This window comes from Carcharhinus amblyrhynchos, chromosome 22 (assembly GCF_965287045.1).
Source record: "Carcharhinus amblyrhynchos chromosome 22, sCarAmb.v2.hapA, whole genome shotgun sequence".
Lineage (NCBI taxonomy): Eukaryota > Metazoa > Chordata > Chondrichthyes > Carcharhiniformes > Carcharhinidae > Carcharhinus > Carcharhinus amblyrhynchos.
In genome coordinates this window covers 36,909,600-36,934,997 of record NC_137345.1, presented here as the reverse complement: position 1 = coordinate 36,934,997, position 25,398 = coordinate 36,909,600, and the positions used below count along the sequence as shown (strand labels likewise).

Here is a 25,398-nt window from a genome sequence, read left to right as displayed (position 1 = left end):
TAGGAAAACAGCTCACATGCTTCACACAGTGCGTACACACACTGCACACTGCGTACACGAGCTGTACACTGCGTACACGAGCTGCACACTGCATATACGTGCTGCACATTGTGGACTGCATGCTACACATCCGCACCGCATGCTGCATCCACGCTCGTCACACTGAACTGAGGAAAGTGGGAATCTGCTCTGGGATTTGGGATTGAGGTGTTGGTGAGTGAGGAATTCTCACAATGAATGTCTCCAGTGATCCTTCCGTCTGTTGCTGTCACTGACTCTCTCTCCCTGTCTGTCTGATTCTCTGGTTTGATTACAGCGAGCGGGATCAATCTCCCGGCAGTGAGGGACGGCGTTCCGATGAAGCTGATCCACAGGTAATGAGGGATGGACACAGCAGGGAAAAGGGAGGGGGGATTGAATCCCAGTCCGTGTGTGTCTGAGGGTGAGATCTGGGACATAGTGATGGCCTTGTGGTATTATCGCTAAACTATTAATCCAGAAACTCAGCTACTGTTCTGGGGACCCACATTGGAATCCCACTGCGGCAGACGGTGGAATTTGAATTCAATAAAAATTATTTGGAATTAAGAATCTACTGATGACCATGAAACCATTGCCGATTGTCGGATAAATCCCTCTGGTTCACTAATGTCCATTAGGGAAGGAAATCTGCCGTCCTTACCCGGTCTGGCCTACATGTGACTCCAGAGCCACAGTAATGTGGGTAACTCTTAACTGCCCTCCACGGGCAACTAGGGATGGGCAATAAATACTGGCAGCCAGTGACGCCCATGTCCCAGGAATGAATAAAGGATGGTAGCCAGAGGGAGAGCAGTGAGGGGGCCTGAACCATCACTGGGTTCAGACAGTGAATGCTCATTGCTTCCCATCAGGACTGGTGGGTGTTGGGGGGTGAATTGGGTGGGGGAGCTGCGGGGGTGGAAGGGTGGGGGGGAGAGGCTGAACCCTTCAGCACAAGAGCGCGTCAGTGAATAGATTCTGATAGAGGAGTGGAGAGAAAGAAAGAGTGGAAAGGTGTGAATGTGAGAGAGAGAGAAACAGACTGGGACAGAGATATCAGAGAGGCAGAGAGATGGGGATAAATAGAGCTGGTTAAGAATACATTTGATGAGGATTTGATTTGGGGATTGAATGTGTTGTGTTTGTGTGTTGCTCCTCCCAGCTAGAGGCGGAGCTTGTCTCTCTGCGCAGGAAACAGGACGAGGCCATCACTGAGAACCAGGCGCTCAAACTGACCAATCAGGAGCTGGAGACACGGCTGCAGCAGATCCAACAGGATCTCCAGGAGGCCCAGGATCGGCTGGTGTCTCAACAGGAGGAAGCAGCTCAGCACCAGGAGAAAGAAGGGTAAGAGACTGTGTACACGCCCAATATACTGACCATAACTCTACACTCAGGATGTGAATTCAAACACATCAAAGAGACTTGAGCTGTACAAGGCACTCATAAGATCACACCTCAAATTCTGTTAACAGTTTTGATCTCCTTATCTAAGGAAAGATATACTGGCATTGGAGGCTGTCCAGAGAAGGTTCACCAGGTTAATCCCGGGTATGGAAGGATTTTCTGAGGAGAGGGTTGGGCAAGTCTTCATTAAAATGTAGAAGAATGAAAGGTGACCTTACTGAGACAAATCGGATTCTCAGGGGGCTTGAGATGCACAGAGGTTATTTCCCCTTGTGGGAGAGTTTTGGACCAGAGGGTATAATCTCTCGGTAAGGGGTTGCCCATTGAAGACAGAGATGAGGAGGAATTTCTTCTCAGAGGGGAGTGAATCAGTGGAATCCTGTACCACAGAGGGCTGTACAGGCTGGGTCACTCAGTGTGTTTGTGGCTGAGATAGAGAGATTTTTAATAAGGAAATAATTCAGCATTATGAGGATAAAACAGGAAAATGGAGTTGAGGATGATATCAGATCAGCCATGATCTGATTTGGGTGGCACAGTAGCACAGTGGTTAGCACTGCTGCTTCACAGCTCCAGGGTCCTGGGTTCAATTCCTGGCTCAGGTCACTGTCTGTGTGGAGTTTGCATGTTCTCCTCATGTCTGTGTGGGTTTCCTCTGGGTGCTCCGGTTTCCTCCCACAGTCCAAAGATGTGCGGGTTAGGTTGATTGGTCATGTTAAAATTGCCCATTCGTGTCCAGGGATGTGTAGTTTAGAGGGATTAGTGGGTAAATGTGTAGGGTATGGGGGTAGGGCCTGGGTGGGATTCTGGTCGGTACAGACTCGATGGGCCGAAGGGCCTGTTTCTGCACTGTAGGGTGCTATGTTATCTCTTCTATCTCACTGAATGATGGGAGCAGATTCGATGGGCTGAATGGCCTATTGCCAGTGTCTTATACAATGAGAGTGGGAATATTAATGTCCAGCCTCACAATGAAACAGTGAAAGCCTGTGCTTCCCAATCCCAGGAAATTCCTGAAGAAGAAGAGGGAAGCTGCTCTGGGATTTGGGATTGAGGTGTTGGTGAGTGAGGAATTCTCACAATGAATGTCTCCAGTGATCCTTCCGTCTGTCGCTGTCACTGACTCTCTCTCCCTTTCTGTCTGTCTGATTCTCTGGTTTGATTATAGAAAGCGGGATCAATCTCCCGGCAGTGAGGGACGGCGTTCCGATGAAGCTGATCCACAGGTAATGAGGGATGGACACAGCAGGGAAAGGGGGTTGGGGGGGGATTGAGTCCCAGTCCGTGTGTGTCTGACGGTGAGAGATGGGACATGGATTGTAGTCATGATGTAGAGATGCCAGCGTTGGACTGGGGTAAACACAGTAAGAAGTAAGAAACCTGGTGTTGTGAGACTTACATGGATAGGAGTCTGAGGGAGAGCAGTGAGGGTTCACGTCCCATCACTGGATTCAAACAGTGGGCAGGGACTGAGTGCCAGGGAGGGAGTCACACTGACTGTACATGGAAATTGGGATGGGGAGGAAGGAGGGGAAATAATGACGGAATCTTCCAGGGAGATTCTCAGTCTGCGGGTAGGAAATGTGTCTGAAAGGAAGTCTACATGAGACAGAACTTGTCCCCATTGCAAACCCTGAGTGCCTTGTTTGATGTTCCCTGTATTGAGGCGGGGATTGAAAGAGAGATTGAGTTCCTGTCCGAGGAGAACATGATCGAGAGGTGGAGGATTGAGGTGGAATTGTTTGAGGTGATTGATGTGAACTCAATTTCTCTCTGATTTCCCACTGCTTCCCATCAGAACTGGTGGGTGTTGGGGGTGAATTGGATGAGGGGGCGGGGGGGAGGCGCTGGAGGGAGAGAGGGTGAACCTTCAGCACAAGAGCGCGTCAGTGAATAGATTCTGATAGAGGAGTGGAGAGAAAGAAAGAGTGGAAAGGTGTGAATGTGAGAGAGAGAGAAACAGACTGGGACAGAGATATCAGAGAGGCAGAGAGATGGGGATAAATAGAGCTGGTTAAGAATACATTTGATGAGGATTTGATTTGGGGATTGAATGTGTTGTGTTTGTGTGTTGCTCCCTCCCAGTTAGAGGCGGAGCTTGTCTCTCTGCGCAGGAAACAGGACGAGGCCATCACTGAGAACCAGGCGCTCAAACTGACCAATCAGGAGCTGGAGACACGGCTGCAGCAGATCCAACAGGATCTCCAGGAGGCCCAGGATCGGCTGGTGTCTCAACAGGAGGAAGCAGCTCAGCGCCAGGAGAAAGAAGGGTAAGAGACCGTGTACACGCCCAATATACTGACTATAATTCTACATGATGTGGATGTGCCGGCGTTGGACTGGGGTAAACACAGTAAAAAGTCTGACAACACCAGGTTTTAGTCCAACTGATTTATTTGATAGTAAACTCACAAGCTTTCGATGTTTCCGTCTTCTTCAGGTGAATGGAAAGTTCTGGCCTCGGACAGAGCATATAAAGCACAGACAGTTTAGAGATTACTGATTAGAATGTAATCAGTAATCAGTAATCTAATCAGTAATCTCTAAACTGTCTGTGCTTTATATTCTCTGTCCGAGGCCAGAACTCTCCATTCACCTGACGAAGAGGGAAACCTCGAAAGCTTGTGCGTTTACTATCAAATAAATCAGTTGGACTAAAACCTGGTGTTGTCAGACTTTTTACTGTGTATAACTCTACACTCAGGATGTGGATTCGAACACATCAAAGAGACTTGAGCTGTACAAGGCACTCATAAGATCACACCTCAAATTCTGTTAACAGTTTTGATCTCCTTATCTAAGGAAAGATATACTGGCATTGGAGGCTGTCCAGAGAAGGTTCACCAGGTTAATCCCGGGTATGGAAGGATTTTCTGAGGAGAGGGTTGGGCAAGTCTTCATTAAAATGTAGAAGAATGAAAGGTGACCTTACTGAGACAAATCGGATTCTCAGGGGGCTTGAGATGCACAGAAGTTATTTCCCCTTGTGGGAGAGTTTTGGACCAGAGGGTATAATCTCTCGGTAAGGGGTTGCCCATTGAAGACAGAGACGAGGAGGAATTTCTTCTCAGAGGGGAGTGAATCTGTGGAATCCTGTACCACAGAGGGCTGTACAGGCTGGGTCACTCAGTGTGTTTGTGGCTGAGATAGAGAGATTTTTAATAAGGAAATAATTCAGCATTATGAGGATAAAACAGGAAAATGGAGTTGAGGATGATATCAGATCAGCCATGATCTGATTTGGGTGGCACAGTAGCACAGTGGTTAGCACTGCTGCTTCACAGCTCCAGGGTCCTGGGTTCGATTCCTGGCTCGGGTCACTGTCTGTGTGGAGTTTGCACGTTCCCCTCATGTCTGCGTGGGTTTCCTCCGGGTGCTCCGGTTTCCTCCAACAGTCCAAAGATGTGCGGGTTAGGTTGATTGGCCATGTTAAAATTGCCCATTAGTGTCCAGGGATGTGTAGGTTAGAGGGATTAGTGGGTAAATGTGTAGGGTATGGGTTAGGGCCTGGGTGGGATTGTGGTCGGTGCAGACTCGATGGGCCGAAGGGCCTGTTTCTGCACTGTAGGGTGCTATGTTATCTCTTCTATCTCACTGAAGGACGGAGCAGGTTCGATGGGCTGAATGGCCTATTGCAGCTCCCATGTCTTATACAATTCGAGTGGGAATATTAATGTCCAGCCTCACAATGAAACAGTGAAAGCCTGTGCTTCCCAATCCCAGGAAATTCGTGAAGAAGAAGAGGGAAGCTGCTCTGGGATTTGGGATTGAGGTGTTGGTGAGTGAGGAATTCTCACAATGAATGTCTCCAGTGATCCTTCCGTCTGTCGCTGTCACTGACTCTCTCTCCCTGTCTGTCTGATTCTCTGGTTTGATTACAGCGAGCGGGATCAATCTCCCGGCAGTGAGGGACGGCGTTCCGATGAAGCTGATCCACAGGTAATGAGGGATGGACACAGCAGGGAAAGGGGGTTGGGGGGGGATTGAGTCCCAGTCCGTGTGTGTCTGACGGTGAGAGATGGGACATGGATTGTAGTCATGATGTAGAGATGCCAGCGTTGGACTGGGGTAAACACAGTAAGAAGTAAGAAACCTGGTGTTGTGAGACTTACATGGATAGGAGTCTGAGGGAGAGCAGTGAGGGTTCACGTCCCATCACTGGATTCAAACAGTGGGCAGGGACTGAGTGCCAGGGAGGGAGTCACACTGACTGTACATGGAAATTGGGATGGGGAGGAAGGAGGGGAAATAATGACGGAATCTTCCAGAGAGATTCCCAGTCAGAGACGGAAAATGTGTCTGAAAGGAAGTCTACATGAGACAGAACTTGTCCCCATTGCAAACCCTGAGTGCCTTGTTTGATGTTCCCTGTATTGAGGAGGGGATTGAAAGAGAGATTGAGTTCCTGTCCGAGGAGAACATGATCGAGAGGTGGAGGATTGAGGTGGAATTGTTTGAGGTGATTGATGTGAACCCAATTTCTCTCTGATTTCCCACTGCTTCCCATCAGAACTGGTGGGTGTTGGGGGTGAATTGGATGAGGGGGCGGGGGGGAGGCGCTGGAGGGAGAGAGGGTGAACCTTCAGCACAAGAGCGCGTCAGTGAATAGATTCTGATAGAGGAGTGGAGAGAAAGAAAGAGTGGAAAGGTGTGAATGTGAGAGAGAGAGAAACAGACTGGGACAGAGATATCAGAGAGGCAGAGAGATGGGGATAAATAGAGCTGGTTAAGAATACATTTGATGAGGATTTGATTTGGGGATTGAATGTGTTGTGTTTGTGTGTTGCTCCTCCCAGTTAGAGGCGGAGCTTGTCTCTCTGCGCAGGAAACAGGACGAGGCCATCACTGAGAACCAGGCGCTCAAACTGACCAATCAGGAGCTGGAGACACGGCTGCAGCAGATCCAACAGGATCTCCAGGAGGCCCAGGATCGGCTGGTGTCTCAACAGGAGGAAGCAGCTCAGCGCCAGGAGAAAGAAGGGTAAGAGACTGTGTACACGCCCAATATACTGACCATAACTCTACACTCAGGATGTGAATTCAAACACATCAAAGAGACTTGAGCTGTACAAGGCACTCATAAGATCACACCTCAAATTCTGTTAACAGTTTTGATCTCCTTATCTAAGGAAAGATATACTGGCATTAGAGGCTGTCCAGAGAAGGTTCACCAGGTTAATCCCGGGTATGGAAGGATTTTCTGAGGAGAGGGTTGGGCAAGTCTTCATTAAAATGTAGAAGAATGAAAGGTGACCTTACTGAGACAAATCGGATTCTCAGGGGGCTTGAGGGGGTAGATGCACAGAAGTTATTTCCCCTTGTGGGAGAGTTTTGGACCAGAGGGTATAATCTCTCGGTAAGGGGTTGCCCATTGAAGACAGAGACGAGGAGGAATTTCTTCTCAGAGGGGAGTGAATCTGTGGAATCCTGTACCACAGAGGGCTGTACAGGCTGGGTCACTCAGTGTGTTTGTGGCTGAGATAGAGAGATTTTTAATAAGGAAGTAATTCAGCATTATGAGGATAAAACAGGAAAATGGAGTTGAGGATGATATCAGATCATCCATGATGTCACTGAATGACGGAGCAGGTTCGATGGGCTGAATGGCCTATTGCAGCTCCCATGTCTTATACAATTTGAGTGGGAATATTAATGTCCAGCCTCACAATGAAACAGTGAAAGCCTGTACTTCCCAATCCCAGGAAATTCCTGAAGAAGAAGAGGGAAGCTGCTCTGGGATTTGGGATTGAGGTGTTGGCGAGTGAGGAATTCTCACAATGAATGTCTCCAGTGATCCTTCCGTCTGTCGCTGTCACTGACTCTCTCTCCCTGTCTGTCCGATTCTCTGGTTTGATTACAGCGAGCGGGATCAATCTCCCGGCAGTGAGGGACGGCGTTCCGATGAAGCTGATCCACAGGTAATGAGGGATGGACACAGCGGGGAAAGGGGGTTGGGGGGGGATTGAGTCCCAGTCCGTGTGTGTCTGAGGGTGAGAGATGGGACATGGATTGTAGTCATGATGTAGAGATGCCAGCGTTGGACTGGGGTAAACACAGTAAGAAGTAAGAAACCTGGTGTTGTGAGACTTACATGGATAGGAGCCTGAGGGAGAGCAGTGAGGGTTCACGTCCCATCACTGGATTCAAACAGTGGGCAGGGACTGAGTGCCAGGGAGGGAGTCACACTGACTGTACATGGAAATTGGGATGGGGAGGAAGGAAGGGAAATAATGACGGAATCTTCCAGAGAGATTCCCAGTCTGCGGGTAGGAAATGTGTCTGAAAGGAAGTCTACATGAGACAGAACTTGTCCTCATTGCAAACCCTGAGTGCCTTGTTTGATGTTCCCTGTATTGAGGCGGGGATTGAAAGAGAGATTGAGTTCCTGTCCGAGGAGAACATGATCGAGAGGTGGAGGATTGAGGTGGAATTGTTTGAGGTGATTGATGTGAACTCAATTTCTCTCTGATTTCCCACTGCTTCCCATCAGAACTGGTGGGTGTTGGGGGTGAATTGGATGAGGGGGCGGGGGGGAGGCGCTGGAGGGAGAGAGGGTGAACCTTCAGCACAAGAGCGCGTCAGTGAATAGATTCTGATAGAGGAGTGGAGAGAAAGAAAGAGTGGAAAGGTGTGAATGTGAGAGAGAGAGAAACAGACTGGGACAGAGATATCAGAGAGGCAGAGAGATGGGGATAAATAGAGCTGGTTAAGAATACATTTGATGAGGATTTGATTTGGGGATTGAATGTGTTGTGTTTGTGTGTTGCTCCTCCCAGTTAGAGGCGGAGCTTGTCTCTCTGCGCAGGAAACAGGACGAGGCCATCACTGAGAACCAGGCGCTCAAACTGACCAATCAGGAGCTGGAGACACGGCTGCAGCAGATCCAACAGGATCTCCAGGAGGCCCAGGATCGGCTGGTGTCTCAACAGGAGGAAGCAGCTCAGCGCCAGGAGAAAGAAGGGTAAGAGACTGTGTACACAATGCACACACTGTGTACACAGGTCATGCGCTGTGTGCACACCACGTGCACTGTGTACATGCCACGCATGCTGTGTACACACCCTGTGCATTGTGTACATGCCCTGCATGGTCTGTACACACTCAGTGCGCTGTGTACACATGCTGCGTACACGGGCCGCACGCTGCATACACGGCCTGCGTGCTGCATACACAGCAACTGGAGGAAGCAACTCAACACCAGGTGAAAAAAGGGTGAGGGAGCCCCACGACATTTTGTGTCCCATGGATCTTTTGACCATCTCAGACATTCTCCATCCATTTTTCAATTCGATGTGTTGCAAAGTTGAGTTGAATTGAAATTTTAAAATGCTGGAATGGAAAGCAGTGCGTGGTCCCTTTAAAATGTGCTGCTTTTTTCTGTACTTAAAACAAAAGATTCGAAAGCATACAGAGAACTCAGAGTGAAACATTATATCCAAAGACAAGCAGCAGGATTGCCTTGGTAACAGGCTACAGATATTTGAATGAGAACAGGTTTTTTTCAATTTTGGCCAATCAATTTAAATTAGACACTGGCGGCCTAACAGATTTAAATGTGATGTTTATGGTAACCTGAGAGGCAATTGTATTGCGGGGATGTTGGAATGTGATCAGGGGTATAAGAGAGGGGGAGGCAGTGACACAAAGGGGAGAAGAGCACTTCCCACAGCTTCAGAGAGAGAGAGAGAGACAGCACTCAGCTCCAGAGAGACACAGCAACTGCTCTCTGTTACACACAGGAGCTTTCAGCTCAAAATCTCATCGGAATAACAAAGGTACCAAAAGAAGACAGATTCCAGAATATAAAACCTGGTTGTAATTTCAAGAGTGACTAAAATTGTATTTTTGTGTTAATAAGTGGGAATTGTATTTATCTAACCAGCGTTCCATTAGAATAGGATTTTTGTGGTTTGTTAATGATTTCAATTAGTTAGATTAAATAAAGTGTTACTTGTTGATTTTACAGAGAGAGTCTCACATAGTTATCCTGATTTAGCCATAAGGCATAGGAGCAGAATTAGGCCACTCGGCCCATCAAGTTTGCTCCGCCATTCAATCATTGCTGATATTTTTCTCATCCCCATTCTCCTGCCTTTTCCCCATGAGCCCTGATCCCTTTATTAATCAAGAGCCTATCTATCTCTGTCTTAACGACACTCAATGATCTGGGCTCCACAGCCTTTTGAGGTAAAGAGTTCCACAGATTCACATAAATGTGTTATACAAAACCTCCTCTCTATATCTTTGTCTCCTACTTCAGCTCCATACCTTTCCTGTCACTTAGAGATCACAATTGTCCTGAAACGCACTCCCTCCCCTCCTTTTCTTTCTCCCTCCCTCTCTCGCTTCCCTCCCCTTCCCTCCCCCTTCCCCTCCCTCCATTCTTCCCCCCTTCCCCTCCCTCCATTTCCTCCCCTTCCCTCCCACCCTCCTTTTGTTCTTTCCACCCTCCCTTGATCGATCCCTTTCCCTCCCTACACACTCCCTCTATCCCTCCCTCCCTCTCTCTCCCTCTCCTTCCCTCCCCGTTACTGAACTGAATACTGACAGTAATTGTGCTATTCCAGTCATTCCTGTTGAACACAGAGTAATGTTGCTCTCCCTCCATCATTCCTGCTCCACAGACTTCAGCGAACTCGCTCCATCCGACGCCGTGTGACTCGCAAAACCCCCCAGGGAGAGGATCCTGGGCTCCCTCACCTGAGGGTCGAGGGTCAGGATGTGACCATGGCGACAAGCGATGATGTAGATGGGACCAGTGAAGAAACAGAAACAACTTCAGTAAGAGACGGAGCAGCAGAGACAATCAGAGAGGTAGCTGGGCCTAGGATCGAGGCTTCTCCACTGTCAGAGCAGCAGGAAGGCCTCAGTCCTGCAGCAACTGGTTCACCCATTGCTGTCAGTCTCCACAGAGACACTCTGACCCCCACCCCTCATAAACCAGAGAGACAAAGCGTCCCAGTCAGACTTAAACCCCCTGGGGATCAGAGACCGACTGTCACCTGGTTCATGTCTCACTCGGTGTCACTTCCACCTTCCGGGAAAGGTAAAAACACAAACTCTGGGATGTCTAATAGACAGAATAACCAATCCTTCCATAATAACCGGGAGATTCCTGATCTTCCCATTAGATTGTTGGGAGGAGTGGGTTTTGGAAGTTAATGAGGAAGCAAGGAACTGGATCCTGCGGCACTCTCTGAATGAGAGTCTGATTGGGGTGTTGGGGGTGGGGCGGATGGGGGGGTTTGGGGGGAGGGGGTGGTGGGGGAGTGTGAGGGCCGGGTGGGAACAGGATTGCGGGGATGGTTAAAAGAGTTAGAGAAGAAAACAGGGAGCGAGAGGGAGAGTTTCCAATAAAGTGGAAGGCAGATTGACAGACTGAAAGTACGGGAGGGTTGAGGGGAATATAAAGAGCTGGGCCGGAATGTTACCAGTGTTCCCGTCGCAGTGAGCGGAGATCAGGCTGGCACCGAGTTCTCTGATCCCGCCGCAGTGAGCGGGGATCAGGCTGGCACTGAGTTCTCCGATCCTGCGGCAGTGGCACGAGCGGCTGGTAGGATGGTGCCCCTGGAGTTTGGCCATGGTGGAAAGACCATCATCCACTTGGGCTACAACAGTACAAGTGTTTGAAAACCGCAAGGGTTGGCTCCAAAATGGTGCTTTCAGTTTGTGACTGGGATCGAGGGGAGGGGGGTGGGTGGGGGGGATGTGAGACCGTTGGGGAGGGTGTCGCGATGAGGATGGTACGTGTTATTTCACATACGTGAGGCCGCTGACCTTTGAACTCAGCGTCTGCTGCCCCTGAATTGGGATTTTGGTAGCCTCGCGCTGTGAAACTTGGTGTGCAGATTCACCCTGGTGTGCGCGCGTGTCTGAACCTGGGGGATTTGTTTAGATTGCTGGTGAAATGTTTGAAAACACTGTCAGCGTTATCAAAGAAAATGTGCCTGTTGTTTCCCGTTAGTCCCAGGATTCCCATTGGATCCGTGTTCCCTGACTGATTACACAGCCATCAATGATCACAGGAGTGTGCCAGCCATTACACAGATTGACAGCTCCAAGTGGTTCGAGACTCTGTGAAGTGGGATCATTAATTCCAATTCATGTTGTTTTAGATATTGAACCCTGGAGTGCAATGTTTGTTCTTATAAAGCGTTAGGTGATCGATGCAATGCAAGTGGAGAACATGGGCTTTTCCCAATAGACTGAAGTCTGCTATAGACACTTAGAACTTTATTTCCTGAAATATTTATCTGGAAAGACTCTGCAGCTTTGGCCCACAGATGGTGCCAGAGCAACTGGGTTTTACCAGAATTCTCTGGTTTTATTTCAGATGCCAGTCTCCTTTGACAAGGTACCGCATGGCAGGTTGTTGCATGAGGTTAGATCTCACGGGATCTAGGGTGAGATAGCCAATGGGAAACAAAATTGGCTTTGATGACTGGAGGCTGAGGGTGTCGAGGGTTGTTTTACAAACTGGAGACCTGTGACCAGCAGTGTGCCTCAGGGATTGGTGATGGGTCCACTGTTATTTGTCATCTTTATTAATGATGTGGATGAAAATTTAGGAGGCGCGGTTAGTAAGTTTGCAGATGACACCAAGATTGGTGGCATAATGGACAGTGAGGAAAGTTATCTAGGATTGCAGCAGGATCTTGTAGTGGGCTGACGAATGGCAGATGGAGTTTAATTTAGATAAATGCGAGGTGATGCACTTTGGTAGATTGAACCAGGCAGGACTTACTCAGTTAATGGTAGGGCGTCGGGGAGAGTTACGGAATAAAGACTTCTAGGGGTATAGGTTCATAGCTCCTTAAAAGTGGAGCCATAGGTGGACAGGGTGGTGAAGAAGGTATCCAACGTGCTTGGTTTCATTGGCCAGAACATTGAATACAGGAGTTGGGACGTCTTGTTGAAGTTGCGCAAGATATTGGTAAGGCCACACATGAAATACTGTGTACAGTTCTGGCTATCCTATTATAGAAAGGATATTATTAAACTAGACAAAAAGGATTTACTAGGATGCTACTGGGACGTGATAGTTTGTGTTATAAGGAGAGGCTGGATAGGACTGGGACTTTTTTCCCTGGAGCGTAGGAGGCTGAGGGGTGATCTTATCGAGGTCTATAAAATAATGAGGGATATAGATAAGGTAGATAGTCAACATCTTTTCCCAACAGGAGGGGAGTCTAAAACTAGAGGGCACAGGTTTAAAGTCAGAGAGAAAGATACGAAAGGGTCCAGAGGGACAATTGTTTTCACACAGAAGGTGATGAGTGTCTGGAACGAGTTGCCAGACGTATTCATAGAGGTGGGTACAATTTTGTCTTTTAAGAAGCATTTAGACAGTGACATGGATAACGTGGGCGTAGAGGGATGTGGGCCAAACACTGGCAACTGGGACTAGCTTAATGGTAAAGCTGGGCAGTATGGACAAGTTGGGCCGAAGGGCCTGTTTCCATGCTGTAAACCTCTATGACTCTATTTCTGCCTTATTCCTGGGACAAGACCATAGAATCATAGAAACATAGAAAAACTACAGCACAATACAGGCCCTTCAGCCCACAAAGTTGTGCCGAACATATCCCTACCTTAGGTGTTACTAGGCTTACCCATAACCCTCTATCTTACTAAGTTCCATGTACTTATCTAAAAGTCTCTGAAAAGACCCTATCAAATCTGTCTCCACCACCATTGCTGGCAGCCCATTCCACACACCCACCACCCTCTGAGTGAAGAACCTATCCCTGACATCTCCTCTGTACCTACTTCCCAGCACCTTAAACCTGTGTCCTCTTGTGGCAACCATTTCAGCCCTGGGAAAAAGCCTCTGACTGTCCACTTGATCAATACCTCTCAACATCTTATACGCCTCTATCAGGTTATCCCTCATCCTTCGTCTCTCCAAGGAGAAAAGGCCGAGGTCCCTCAACCTATCCTCATAAGGTATGCTCCCCAATCCAGGCAACATCCTTGTAAATCTCCTCTGCACCCTTTCAATAGCTTCCACATCCCTCCTGTAATAAGGTGAACAGAACTGAGCACAGTACTCCAAGTGGGGTCTGACCAGGGTCCTATATACCAGCAACATTATCTCTTGACTTCTAAACTCAATTCCTCGATTGATGAAGGCCAGTACACCATACGCCTTCTTAACCACAGCCTCTACCTGCGCAGCTGCTTTGAGCACCCTATGAACTCAGACCACAAGATCCTTCTGATCTTCCACATTGCCAAGAGTTCTACCATTAATATTATATTCTGCCATCCCATTTGACCTGCCAAAATGAACCACTTCACACTTATCTGGGTTGAAGTCCATCTGCCACTTCTCCGCCCAGTCTTGCATCCTATCTATGTCTCGTTGCAATTTCTGACATCCCTCCAAACTATCCACAACACCTCCAACCTTTGTGTCATCAGCAAACTTACCAACCCACCCCTCCACTTCCTCATCCAGGTCATTTATAAAAATCACAAAGAGTGAGGGTCCCAGAACCATGGTGGATATCAAGTGAGCTGGCAAAGTGGGTGCAAGAGCGAAGGCCGGTGGGTGGGGAACAAGGTTTGACATGAGATGGCACTAAGTTGGCATGGGGTCAATGAAGGGTCATGGGGGTGAGTGAAAGGTTAGCATTGAAGGTATGAGGGACATTGGGGGTGGGTACAGCAGCAAATGTTAGCTTGAATGTTTTATGAGGGGCATGTGGAGAGGTGGCAGGATGTGGGGTGTGGAGCCAGAGGGATTTTTTAATGGTTGTTGTTGGTTTAAAAGTTTTGGACAGAGATGGGGAGCCCTGAGGGAGGTCCTCCCCCCATCCTGCCTCCCCGCCTGGCATCCTCCTCACTCATTCTGGGGTCACGCACCCCGGAACCTAATCCAGCCAATCCCTGCAGACCAACAACCTGAAGTGTGGGCAGGAAATTAGAAAGATCAGGTTTCTGCTCAGCAAACTTGTGAATAAAAATCCATCCAAAGAGCGGAACTGGAGTGGGAGAGAGTTCCAGAAATGTGGATCACATTGTAAACTTTACAATGCACATTTTGTGAATGTTGTCTTCCCATTGGGGATTGAATGTGTTGTGTTTGTGTGTTGCTCCTCCCAGTTAGAGGCGGAGCTTGTCTCTCTGCGCAGGAAACAGGACGAGGCCATCACTGAGAACCAGGCACTCAAACTGACCAATCAGGAGCTGGAGACACGGCTGCAGCAGATCCAACAGGATCTCCAGGAGGCCCAGGATCGGCTGGTGTCTCAACAGGAGGAAGCAGCTCAGCGCCAGGAGAAAGAAGGGTAAGAGACTGTGTACACAATACACACACTGTGTACGCACCCCACACACTGTGCGCTCACTCCACACACTGTGTACGCACCCTGCGCACTGTGTGCCCACCTCGCGCACCGTGTGTACACCCCACGTCCTGTGTGCATGCCCCGCGCGCTGTGTGCACCCTACACACTGCATACACGACCGCACACTGCATGCACACTCCACACAGCACACTATGTACCCCGCATATTGCATGCACACGCCTCGCGTGCTGCATATGTAAGACCTGCATGCTGCAGACACACCCCGTATGCTGTGTACACATACTGTATACATACACAGCACTGTACGTGGTGTTCAGTTGTCCTGCGTTTGCTTATATCAGTCTGTTTACGATGGATGCTGACTTTGTTGATTAGTTTAGCCTGGGTGTAGGATGTAGAGAAAGGGAAGTAAAATGTAGAAAGATCTAGAAACATGGAGCAGATATGTGAAAACACAGTTAATAAAATCTGTTACACACACAGAAAGCAGCATCATCTCTGTATAGACCCAAGATATAAAACATGTAACTGAGCAAACACTCACACTGCACCAGTGCCAGGCAAAGACAATCTCCAAGAACAATCTACCCATTGCCCCTTAACATTCAATAACATTACCATCGCTGAATCTCCCACCATCAACATCCTGAGGATTACCATAGACCAGAAACTGAACTAGCCAAATAAATACTGTGGCTACCAGAGCAGGACAGAGGCTGGGAATCCTGCAGCGAGTAACTCATCTCCTGACTCCCCAAAACCTGACCACCATCTATATGGCATGAGTCAGGAGTGTGATGGAATTCTCTCCACTTCCCTTAATGGGCACAGCTCCAACACCCAAAAAACTCAACACCATCCAGAATAAAGCAGCCACTTGATTGGCTCCCCATTCACAAACATTCACCCCCTTCGTCACTGAGGAACAGTGGCAGCCGTGTGTACCATCTACAAAATACACTGCAGGAACTCACCAAGGCTCCTTAGACAGCACCTTCCAAACCCAAGACCACTTCCATCTTGAAGGACTAGGGCAGCAGATACATGGGAACCCCTGGAAGTTTCAGTTCAGCTCACTCACCATCCTGAATTGGAAATATATCGCCGTTCCTTCACTGTCACTGGATCAAAATCCTGGAACTCCCTCTCTAACAGCACTGTGGGAGCACCTACACCTCATGGACTGTGACAGATCAAGAAGGCAGCTCACCACCACCACCTCATAGGGAATTCAGGATGGGTAATACATGTATTGCCCTGGCAAACGGCAACCACATCACATGAATGAATTTTAGGAAAACAGTTCACATGTTTCACACACTGCGTACACACACTGCGTACACACACTGCACACTGCGTATACGAGCTGCACACTGTGGACTGCACGCTACACATCCGCACCGCATGCTGCATCCACGCTCGTCACACTGAACTGAGGAAAGTGGGAAGCTGCTCTGGGATTTGGGATTGAGGTGTTGGTGAGTGAGGAATTCTCACAATGAATGTCTCCAGTGATCCTTCCATCTGTCGCTGTCACTGACTCTCTCTCCCTGTCTGTCTGATTCTCTGGTTTGATTACAGCGAGCGGGATCAATCTCCCGGCAGTGAGGGACGGCGTTCCGATGAAGCTGTTCTACAGGTAGGACACAGCAGGGAAAAGGGAGTGATTGAATCCCAGTCCGTGTGTGTCTGAGGGTGAGATCTGGGACATAGTGATGGCCTTGTGGTATTATCGCTAAACTATTAATCCAGAAACTCAGCTACTGTTCTGGGGACCCACATTGGAATCCCACTGCGGCAGACGGTGGAATTTGAATTCAATAAAAATTATTTGGAATTAAGAATCTACTGATGACCATGAAACCATTGCCGATTGTCGGATAAATCCCTCTGGTTCACTAATGTCCATTAGGGAAGGAAATCTGCCGTCCTTACCCGGTCTGGCCTACATGTGACTCCAGAGCCACAGTGATGTGGGTAACTCTTAACTGCCCTCCACGGGCAACTAGGGATGGGCAATAAATACTGGCAGCCAGTGACGCCCATGTCCCAGGAATGAATAAAGGATGGTAGCCAGAGGGAGAGCAGTGAGGGGGCCTGAACCATCACTGGGTTCAGACAGTGAATGCTCACTGCTTCCCATCAGGACTGGTGGGTGTTGGGGGGTGAATTGGGTGGGGGAGCTGCGGGGGTGGAAGGGTGGGGGGGAGAGGCTGAATCCTTCAGCACAAGAGCGCGTCAGTGAATAGATTCTGATAGAGGAGTGGAGAGAAAGAAAGAGTGGAAAGGTGTGAATGTGAGAGAGAGAGAAACAGACTGGGACAGAGATATCAGAGAGGCAGAGAGATGGGGATAAATAGAGCTGGTTAAGAATACATTTGATGAGGATTTGATTTGGGGATTGAATGTGTTGTGTTTGTGTGTTGCTCCTCCCAGTTAGAGGCGGAGCTTGTCTCTCTGCGCAGGAAACAGGACGAGGCCATCACTGAGAACCAGGCGCTCAAACTGACCAATCAGGAGCTGGAGACACGGCTGCAGCAGATCCAACAGGATCTCCAGGAGGCCCAGGATCGGCTGGTGTCTCAACAGGAGGAAGCAGCTCAGCGCCAGGAGAAAGAAGGGTAAGAGACTGTGTACACACCCTGCACACACTGTGTACACACCCCGTGCGCTGTGCGTTCAACCCATGTGCCACACATGCACCCCGCACACTATGTAGTGCCTACACACCCCATGCGTTGTGTACATGCCGACACACTGTTGGTCAGTATGGACTCAAAGTGCTGAATGGCCTCATTCTGTGCTGTACATTTCTATGATTCTGTGATTTATATAATCTGGAACCTTGGCACATCCGCTTCGATTGTAAAATGTGTTATATAAAAACTCTTTATCTTTGTCACCTCCTTTACCTCCTTTCCTGTCACTCAGAGTTCAGAATCGCACTGAAATTCCCTTCCTTCCCCTCCTTCCCCTCTCCATCCCTCTCTCCCTCCCTCTCTCTCCCTCTCCTTCCCTCCCCGTTACTGAACTGAATACTGACAGTAATTGTGCTATTCCAGTCATTCCTGTTGAACACAGAGTAATGTTGCTCTCCCTCCATCATTCCTGCTCCACAGACTTCAGCGAACTCGCTCCATCCGACGCCGTGTGACTCGCAAAACCCCCCAGGGAGAGGATCCTGGGCTCCCTCACCTGAGGGTCGAGGGTCAGGATGTTACCGTGGCGACAAGCGATGATGTAGATGGGACCAGTGAAGAAACAGAAACAACTTCAGCAAGAGACGGAGCAGCAGAGACAATCAGAGAGGTAGCTGGGCCTAGGATCGAGGCTTCTCCACTGTCAGAGCAGCAGGAAGGCCTCAGTCCTGCAGCAACTGGTTCACCCATTGCTGTCAGTCTCCACAGAGACACTCTGACCCCCCACCCTCATAAACCAGAGAGACAAAGCGTCCCAGTCAGACTCAAACCCCCTGGGGATCAGAGACCGACTGTCACCTGGTTCATGTCTCACTCGGTGTCACTTCCACCTTCCGGGAAAGGTAAAAACACAAACTCTGGGATGTCTAATAGACAGAATAACCAATCCTTGGATAATAACCCGGAGATTCCTGATCTTCCCATTAGATTGTTGGGAGGAGTGGGTTTTGGAAATTAATGAGGAAACAAGGAACTGGATCCTGCAGCACTCTCCGAATGTGAGTCTGATTGGGGGGACGGGGGCAGAGCAGGGAGGGCGGTTAAAAGAGTTTGAAAAGAACTGAGGAAGAGAGAGAGAGTCAGAGATGGAAAGAGTGAGAGCGAGGCTGAGAGATCAGGAGAATGATCTCGAGAACTGAGAGATAGAGAGTGTAGCAAAGGGTGGTTTGCAATATGCATTTAGTGTAATTCTTAGTGAGAATTTTTCTCTTGTGTCTCAGTGGTGTGAGCTTGGGAAATGAGCACAATTTCCCAGATCCTGCAACTCATCCCCACTCCACTGATGGAGAGAAAACGGGAAAACAGAGACTGGGACGTACACCAGAGGCCCAGGAATGTGAATGTTTCAGTGTTAATTAGTGATGGTCTTCCCATTGGGGATTGAATGTGTTGTGTTTGTGTGTTGCTCCTCCCAGTTAGAGGCGGAGCTTGTCTCTCTGCGCAGGAAACAGGACGAGGCCATCACTGAGAACCAGACGCTCAAACTGACCAATCAGGAGCTGGAGACACGGCTGCAGCAGATCCAACAGGATCTCCAGGAGGCCCAGGATCGGCTGGTGTCTCAACAGGAGGAAGCAGCTCAGCACCAGGAGAAAGAAGGGTAAGAGACTGTGTACACGATGCACACACTGTGTACGCACCCCACACACTGTGTACACATCCCACACACTGTGTACACGCCCCTCACACTGTGTACACAATGCACATGCTGTATACACATCCTGCGCTGTGTACACACCCCATGCACCGTGCACACACCCTGTGCAGCGTGTGCATGCCCCGCACACTGTGTAAACAGCAACAGGAGGAGGTAGCTCAGCGCCAGGAGAAAGAATGGTAAGATATCCCCGGGAGGTGTTGTGTCCCATGGAGTGTTTGCTCATCTCAGTCATTCTCCATCCCTGTATCCTCCAGTCCAATGTGTTACGACACAAAGGTTACTTTACTGTGCTTTGTAATCTGGTAAAAGTGTTTGGGAAGGTGTGTTAACCATTCTACATTAATGTTTAGAGGCTCATTAACATAAAGCTCTGACACTCGCTTTAAGTGAATAATTAATAAGTTACTTTATTTTTAACCAACTGGAACTTTAACAAAACAAGTAATATTTTAATTAAAGATTGGTTTGACTGAAATACTGTTCAGATAAAGATAAGGATCATTCAGAACCAACACAGTAATAACAGAACCTTAGTCACTCTCAAAAAATATAAACAACCAGTTCTGATGGTTTGGAAGCTTTGAGTTTTTCTGGTGATTCTTCTGTCTGTAAGATCTTTCTGACTTGACATCCTGTTGTTAGACAGATGGAGAATTCTCTTTTAGCTGGCAGGATGGAGAACCGCTGTAGAGATGGCCTTCTGTGCTGGTCCTCAGTAGAACTCACTAACTGAACAGGAGTCCCTGAAGCAGGAGTGGAATTCCTATTTCATAATCCTGATAACCTATACATTTTCTACATCAGGAGTGGTTTAATGCTGAAATCAACAGCAGATTAAAATTTGATAGGTTCCCTTTAGCTGAGTGTCTTCTTTAAACTGATAGGCTAGCAAAATGCAACTGACTGCAAATCCTGTTACCAAGGTAATCCTGATGCTTGGCCCTAGTTACAGTTGTTGCAATCTATGTATCGTGTATTTAAACATTCCAGCATTGAGCACCAAACCAGCTTTTAAAGGGACCACACCCTGTTTTTCTCCTTTTTAGTACACTTCATTCTTTACATCTCTATAAACCCAACTTCACAACAAATGGCACACACACATTTCCAGCTCCTTTGCCAGGACACACATTCTTCACTGCTTTATCCTCCAATCTCTCTCAGCCACCACCCCCGGAGCAGAAACTGCAGCAAGTTATGAGTTGAATTACACAGGGACAGTGATGGAGTGAGTGTTCCACACAGGGAGCCTCTCACACATACCAGTCACTCAGCACTTCATCCAATCAGCTCCTCAGGTTAATGTATTTCCGGATTCCCTTCCCTCTGTGAAATTCAATCCGTTTCCTCTCCGTTGGAAACTTATACAAAATCCTCATGGAGCTCATCAGCCTTTTCCATATTGGTTGTCAGGCTCTCACCTGTATCTGAGTCTAATGGAGTCACATTGCCAGCTGAATGAAAACTTTTCCTGTTAGTTTTGATGTTCCTGGAGTGACTCTTTGGGTTGGAAAGATGCGCTGGTTAGGTGGATTGGCCATGCTAAATTTCTAAAGAATTCCCTGCTCCCTGTAATAATTTCACTGAGGTCCATGAGTTGGAGCTGCTGGAATATGAGCTCCCTCACCTAGGCCTGTTTAAACTGCCCAACAAGGGGGAACGGGACAGAGGGATGTAATGTGGAGTGTCTGAGTCACTGGCACTGGGGGGTGAATATTTTGAGCTGGGAAGTAGCTGTCTGAATACTGCAAACCACTGGAAATAAATCCATTCTGGCGAAGGGACACTGGCCTCTCAGGAGTTATTTTACCCTCTCTGCTGACGAGCTTTAAGCTGAGATGGATCATTAATTTGGTTGGACAGGGTTGTACTGGAACTCATCTCCACTGGGATTACGTTCTGGGTGGGAAGGCTGGTGCTCAGTTTCACTCACTGTCACCAACGGTGACCATTAATTGGCCAATGAATGACCACTTAATGTCCTCAGACCTTGCTGCTGGTGTTAACCCAGCTGTAGGTGGGCCTGTTGCACGGTGGGGTGTACCACAGTTAAAACCTCCCAGGGGTGTGGACATGGATCAAAGATACTCAGCACCTTATTGTGGGACTTGTCATTAAAAAGGGAATGCTGGGAGTGCCTTCCGCCCACCACCCACTCACCTCACCACCCACTCTCCCCACCATCCACCCCCCGCCACCACCACCTCCCCTACCATCCCCTACCCACACCCCCCTTCCCAACCTCCCCGCCCCCGCCCCACCCCGCCCCTGCTTGCTGTCGGGCTCCCCAGGCCCCTCTCCCTTTATGTCCCACTGTAGAAATCCTGCCCCCACGCTATGTGATGTGAGTCGCTCCGCAGTCCCGGGATGCCAGGGTTGTCCTTTCAGTAAACACGGCCTCCATATTGATGCTTTTGAGCACAAAACTGCTGCCTTCTGATTGGCTTACCGATTTCGGTAGGCGAGACTTTTGGCCCTGGGGTCCTGATTGTGGGGGAAGATCACTGCTGGCCTCGTCACTGCCTGATTAGCCCGAGGCTCAGTGACTTTCCCCGGATTGTTTGAGTGGGTCATCCACCTGCCTGCCACTGGGAGGAGGCGTGACAACTCGACAAGATCCTACCCTTTATCTCTTCCTTTTCTAATCCTTTCCTTCAATCCCTGTCCCACTTTCTCAGATTTCTGGATGTGCAGTTTTCTTTATATTTTAGCTGAATCCAGTCTCTTGCCTCATTTGTTGACCAGGGTTATTTAACTGCACATGTGGAGCATGTTCCTTTTTGGGTATAGACTGTTTTTCTATTTTACATACGTACACAGAGTAATGTTGCTCTCCCTCCATCATTCCTGCTCCACAGACTTCAGCGAACTCGCTCCATCCGACGCCGTGTGACTCACAAAACCCCCCAGGGAGAGGATCCTGGGCTCCTTCACCTGAGGGTCGAGGGTCAGGATGTGACCATGGCGACAAGCGATGATGTAGATGGGACCAGTGAAGAAACAGAAACTTCAGTAAGAGACGGAGCAGCAGAGACAATCAGAGAGGTAGCTGGGCCTAGGATCGAGGCTTCTCCACTGTCAGAGCAGCAGGAAGGCCTCAGTCCTGCAGCAACTGGTTCACCCATTGCTGTCAGTCTCCACAGAGACACTCTGACCCCCCTCATAAACCAGAGAGACAAAGCGTCCCAGTCAGACTCAAACCCCCTGGGGATCAGAGACCGACTGTCACCTGGTTCATGTCTCACTCGGTGTCACTTCCACCTCCGGGAAAGGTAAAAACACAAACTCTGGGATGTCTAATAGACAGAATAACCAATCCTTGGATAATAACCCGGAGATTCCTGATCTTCCCATTAGATTGTAGAGAGGAGTGGGTTTTGGAAATTAATGAGGAAACAAGGAACTGTATCCTGCAGCACTCTCCGAATGAGAGTCTGATTGGGGGGACGGGGGGCAGAGCAGGGAGGGCGGTTAAAAGAGTTTGAAAAGAACTGAGGAAGAGAGAGAGGGTCAGAGATGGAAAGAGTGAGAGCGAGGCTGAGAGATCAGGAGAATGATCTCGAGAACTGAGAGATAGAGAGTGTAGCAAAGGATGGTTTGCAATATGCATTTAGTGTAATTCTTAGTGAGAATTTTTCTCTTGTGTCTCAGTGGTGTGAGCTTGGGAAATGAGCACAATTTCCCAGATCCTGCAACTCATCCCCACTCCACTGATGGAGAGAAAACGGGAAAACAGAGACTGGGACGTACACCAGAGGCCCAGGAATGTGAATGTTTCAGTGTTAATTAGTGATGGTCTTCCCATTGGGGATTGAATGTGTTGTGTTTGTGTGTTGCTCCTCCCAGTTAGAGGCGGAGCTTGTCTCTCTGCGCAGGAAACAGGACGAGGCCATCACTGAGAACCAGGCGCTCAAACTGACCAATCAGGAGCTGGAGACACGGCTGCAGCAGATCCAACAGGATCTCCAGGAGGCCCAGGATCGGCTGGTGTCTCAACAGGAGGAAGCAGCTCAGCGCCAGGAGAAAGAAGGGTAAGAGACTGTGTACACAATGCACACACTGTGTACACACCCCACACACTGTGTACACAGTGCAGATGGAGTTTAACCCTGATAAGTGCAAGGTGATTCATTTTGGTAGGACAAACTTGAATGCAGATTACAGGGTCAACGGCAGGGTTCTAAGGAATGTGGAGGGACAGAGAGATCTTGGGGTTCATATCCACAGATCTCTGAATGTTGCCACTCAAGTGGATAGAGCCGTGAAGAAGGCTTATAGTGTGTTAGTGTTTATTAGCGGGGGTTTGAGTTTAAGAGCCGTGGGGCTATGCTGCAACTATACCGGACCTTGGTGAGACCACATTTGGAATATTGTGTTCACTTCTGGTCACCTCACTATAAGAAGGATGTGGAAGCATTGGAGAGAGTGCAGAGGAGATTTACCAGGATGCTGCCTGGTTTGGAGGGTGGATCTTATGAGGAAAGGTTGAGGGAGCTGGGGCTTTTCTCTTTAGAGCAGAGGAGGATGAGAGGCAATTTAATAGAGGTTTATAAGATGATGAGAGGATTGATACAGTGGACGTGCAGAGACTATTTCCTCGGGTGGATGTAGCTGTTACTAGGGTGTAACTATAAGGTTTACGGTGGGGGATATAGGAGGGATGTCTGAGGTAGATTCTTTACTCAGAGAGCAGTTGGGGTGTGGAATAGACTGCCTGCTGTGATAGTGGAGTCGGACACTTTAGGAACTTTCAAGCGGTTATTGGATAGGCACATGGAGCACACCGGAATTATAGGGAGGGGATCTTGGGATTGGACATAGCTCGGCACAACATTGAGGGCCGAAGGGCCTGTACTGTGCTGTGCTGTAATGTTCTATATGTTTCTGTTTTTGGATAAGGACCCATTGTGTGGCTGCAACATCTGGATTTAATGTCCTTTCTTTTCGGGAGTGAGATTAAACTGTTTTAATCCAGCTCTGTGTGACTCTGTGCTGAATCTTATGATAACTGGCTGGGTTTGTTTGATTCTGACAATCTGAGAGTGCGACCCTCCGTGAGCGAGTGTGACCCTCTGTGCGAGTGTGACCCACTGCGCAAATACGAGTGTGACCCTCCGTGTCAGTGTGACCCACTGCGCGAGTACGAGTGTGAGCCTCTGTGCGAGTGTGACCCACTGCGCGAATGCGAGTGTGACCCTCCGTGTCAGTGTGACCCACTGCGTGAGTACGAGTGTGAGCCTCTGTGCGAGTGTGACCCACTGCGCGAGTACGAGTGTGAGCCTCCGTGTCAGTGTGACCCACTGCGCGAGTACGAGTGTGAGGTTCTGTGCGAGTGTGACCCACTACGCGAATACGAGTGTGACCCTCCGTGTCAGTGTGACCCACTGCGCGAGTACGAGTGTGAGCCTCTGTGCGAGTGTGACCCACTGCGCGAATACGAGTGTGACCCTCCGTGTCAGTGTGACCCACTGCGCGAGTACGAGTGTGAGCCTCCGTGTCAGTGTGACCCACTGCGCGAGTACGAGTGTGAGCCTCTGTGCGAGTGTGACCCACTGCGTGAGTACGAGTGTGAGCCTCCGTGTCAGTGTGACCCACTGCGCGAGTACGAGTGTGAGCCTCCGTGTCAGTGTGACCCACTGCGTGAGTACGAGTGTGAGCCTCCGTGTCAGTGTGACCCACTGCGTGAGTACGAGTGTGAGCCTCTGTGCGAGTGTGACCCACTGCGTGAGTACGAGTGTGAGCCTCTGTGCGAGTGTGACCCACTGCGCGAGTACGAGTGTGAGCCTCCGTGTCAGTGTGACCCACTGCGCGAGTACGAGTGTGAGCCTCCGTGTCAGTGTGACCCACTGCGCGAGTACGAGTGTGAGCCTCCGTGTCAGTGTGACCCACTGCGCGAGTGCGAGTGTGAGCCTCCGTGTCAGTGTGACCCACTGCGTGAGTACGAGTGTGAGCCTCCGTGTCAGTGTGACCCACTGCGCGAGTATGAGTGTGAGCCTCCGTGTCAGTGTGACCCACTGCGTGAGTACGAGTGTGAGCCTCCGTGTCAGTGTGACCCACTGCGCGAGTACGAGTGTGAGCCTCTGTGAGAGTGTGACCCACTGCGTGAGTACGAGTGTGAGCCTCCGTGTCAGTGTGACCCACTGCGCGAGTACGAGTGTGAGCCTCTGTGAGAGTGTGACCCACTGCGTGAGTACGAGTGTGAGCCTCCGTGTCAGTGTGACCCACTGCGTGAGTACGAGTGTGAGCCTCCGTGTCAGTGTGACCCACTGCGCGAGTACGAGTGTGAGCCTCTGTGCGA

General features: G+C 49.3%; 1 protein-coding gene across 1 annotated transcript in view; it reads left to right on the top strand.

Annotated features, from left to right (window-relative positions):
- The window catches only part of LOC145356781 (uncharacterized), a 165,081-nt gene that overhangs the window by 76,098 nt on the left and 63,585 nt on the right, over positions 1-25,398 (top strand). The window contains exons 30-45 of the mRNA XM_080209647.1: positions 317-374; positions 1,184-1,368; positions 2,597-2,654; positions 3,514-3,698; positions 5,310-5,367; positions 6,219-6,409; positions 7,289-7,346; positions 8,205-8,389; positions 10,053-10,242; positions 14,536-14,720; positions 16,323-16,380; positions 17,178-17,362; positions 17,861-18,050; positions 18,856-19,040; positions 21,959-22,112; positions 22,947-23,131. Coding sequence (XP_080065773.1) covers positions 317-374; positions 1,184-1,368; positions 2,597-2,654; positions 3,514-3,698; positions 5,310-5,367; positions 6,219-6,409; positions 7,289-7,346; positions 8,205-8,389; positions 10,053-10,242; positions 14,536-14,720; positions 16,323-16,380; positions 17,178-17,362; positions 17,861-18,050; positions 18,856-19,040; positions 21,959-22,112; positions 22,947-23,131 — 2,310 coding nt within the window. The remainder of the gene's footprint in view (positions 1-316; positions 375-1,183; positions 1,369-2,596; positions 2,655-3,513; positions 3,699-5,309; positions 5,368-6,218; positions 6,410-7,288; positions 7,347-8,204; positions 8,390-10,052; positions 10,243-14,535; positions 14,721-16,322; positions 16,381-17,177; positions 17,363-17,860; positions 18,051-18,855; positions 19,041-21,958; positions 22,113-22,946; positions 23,132-25,398) is intronic.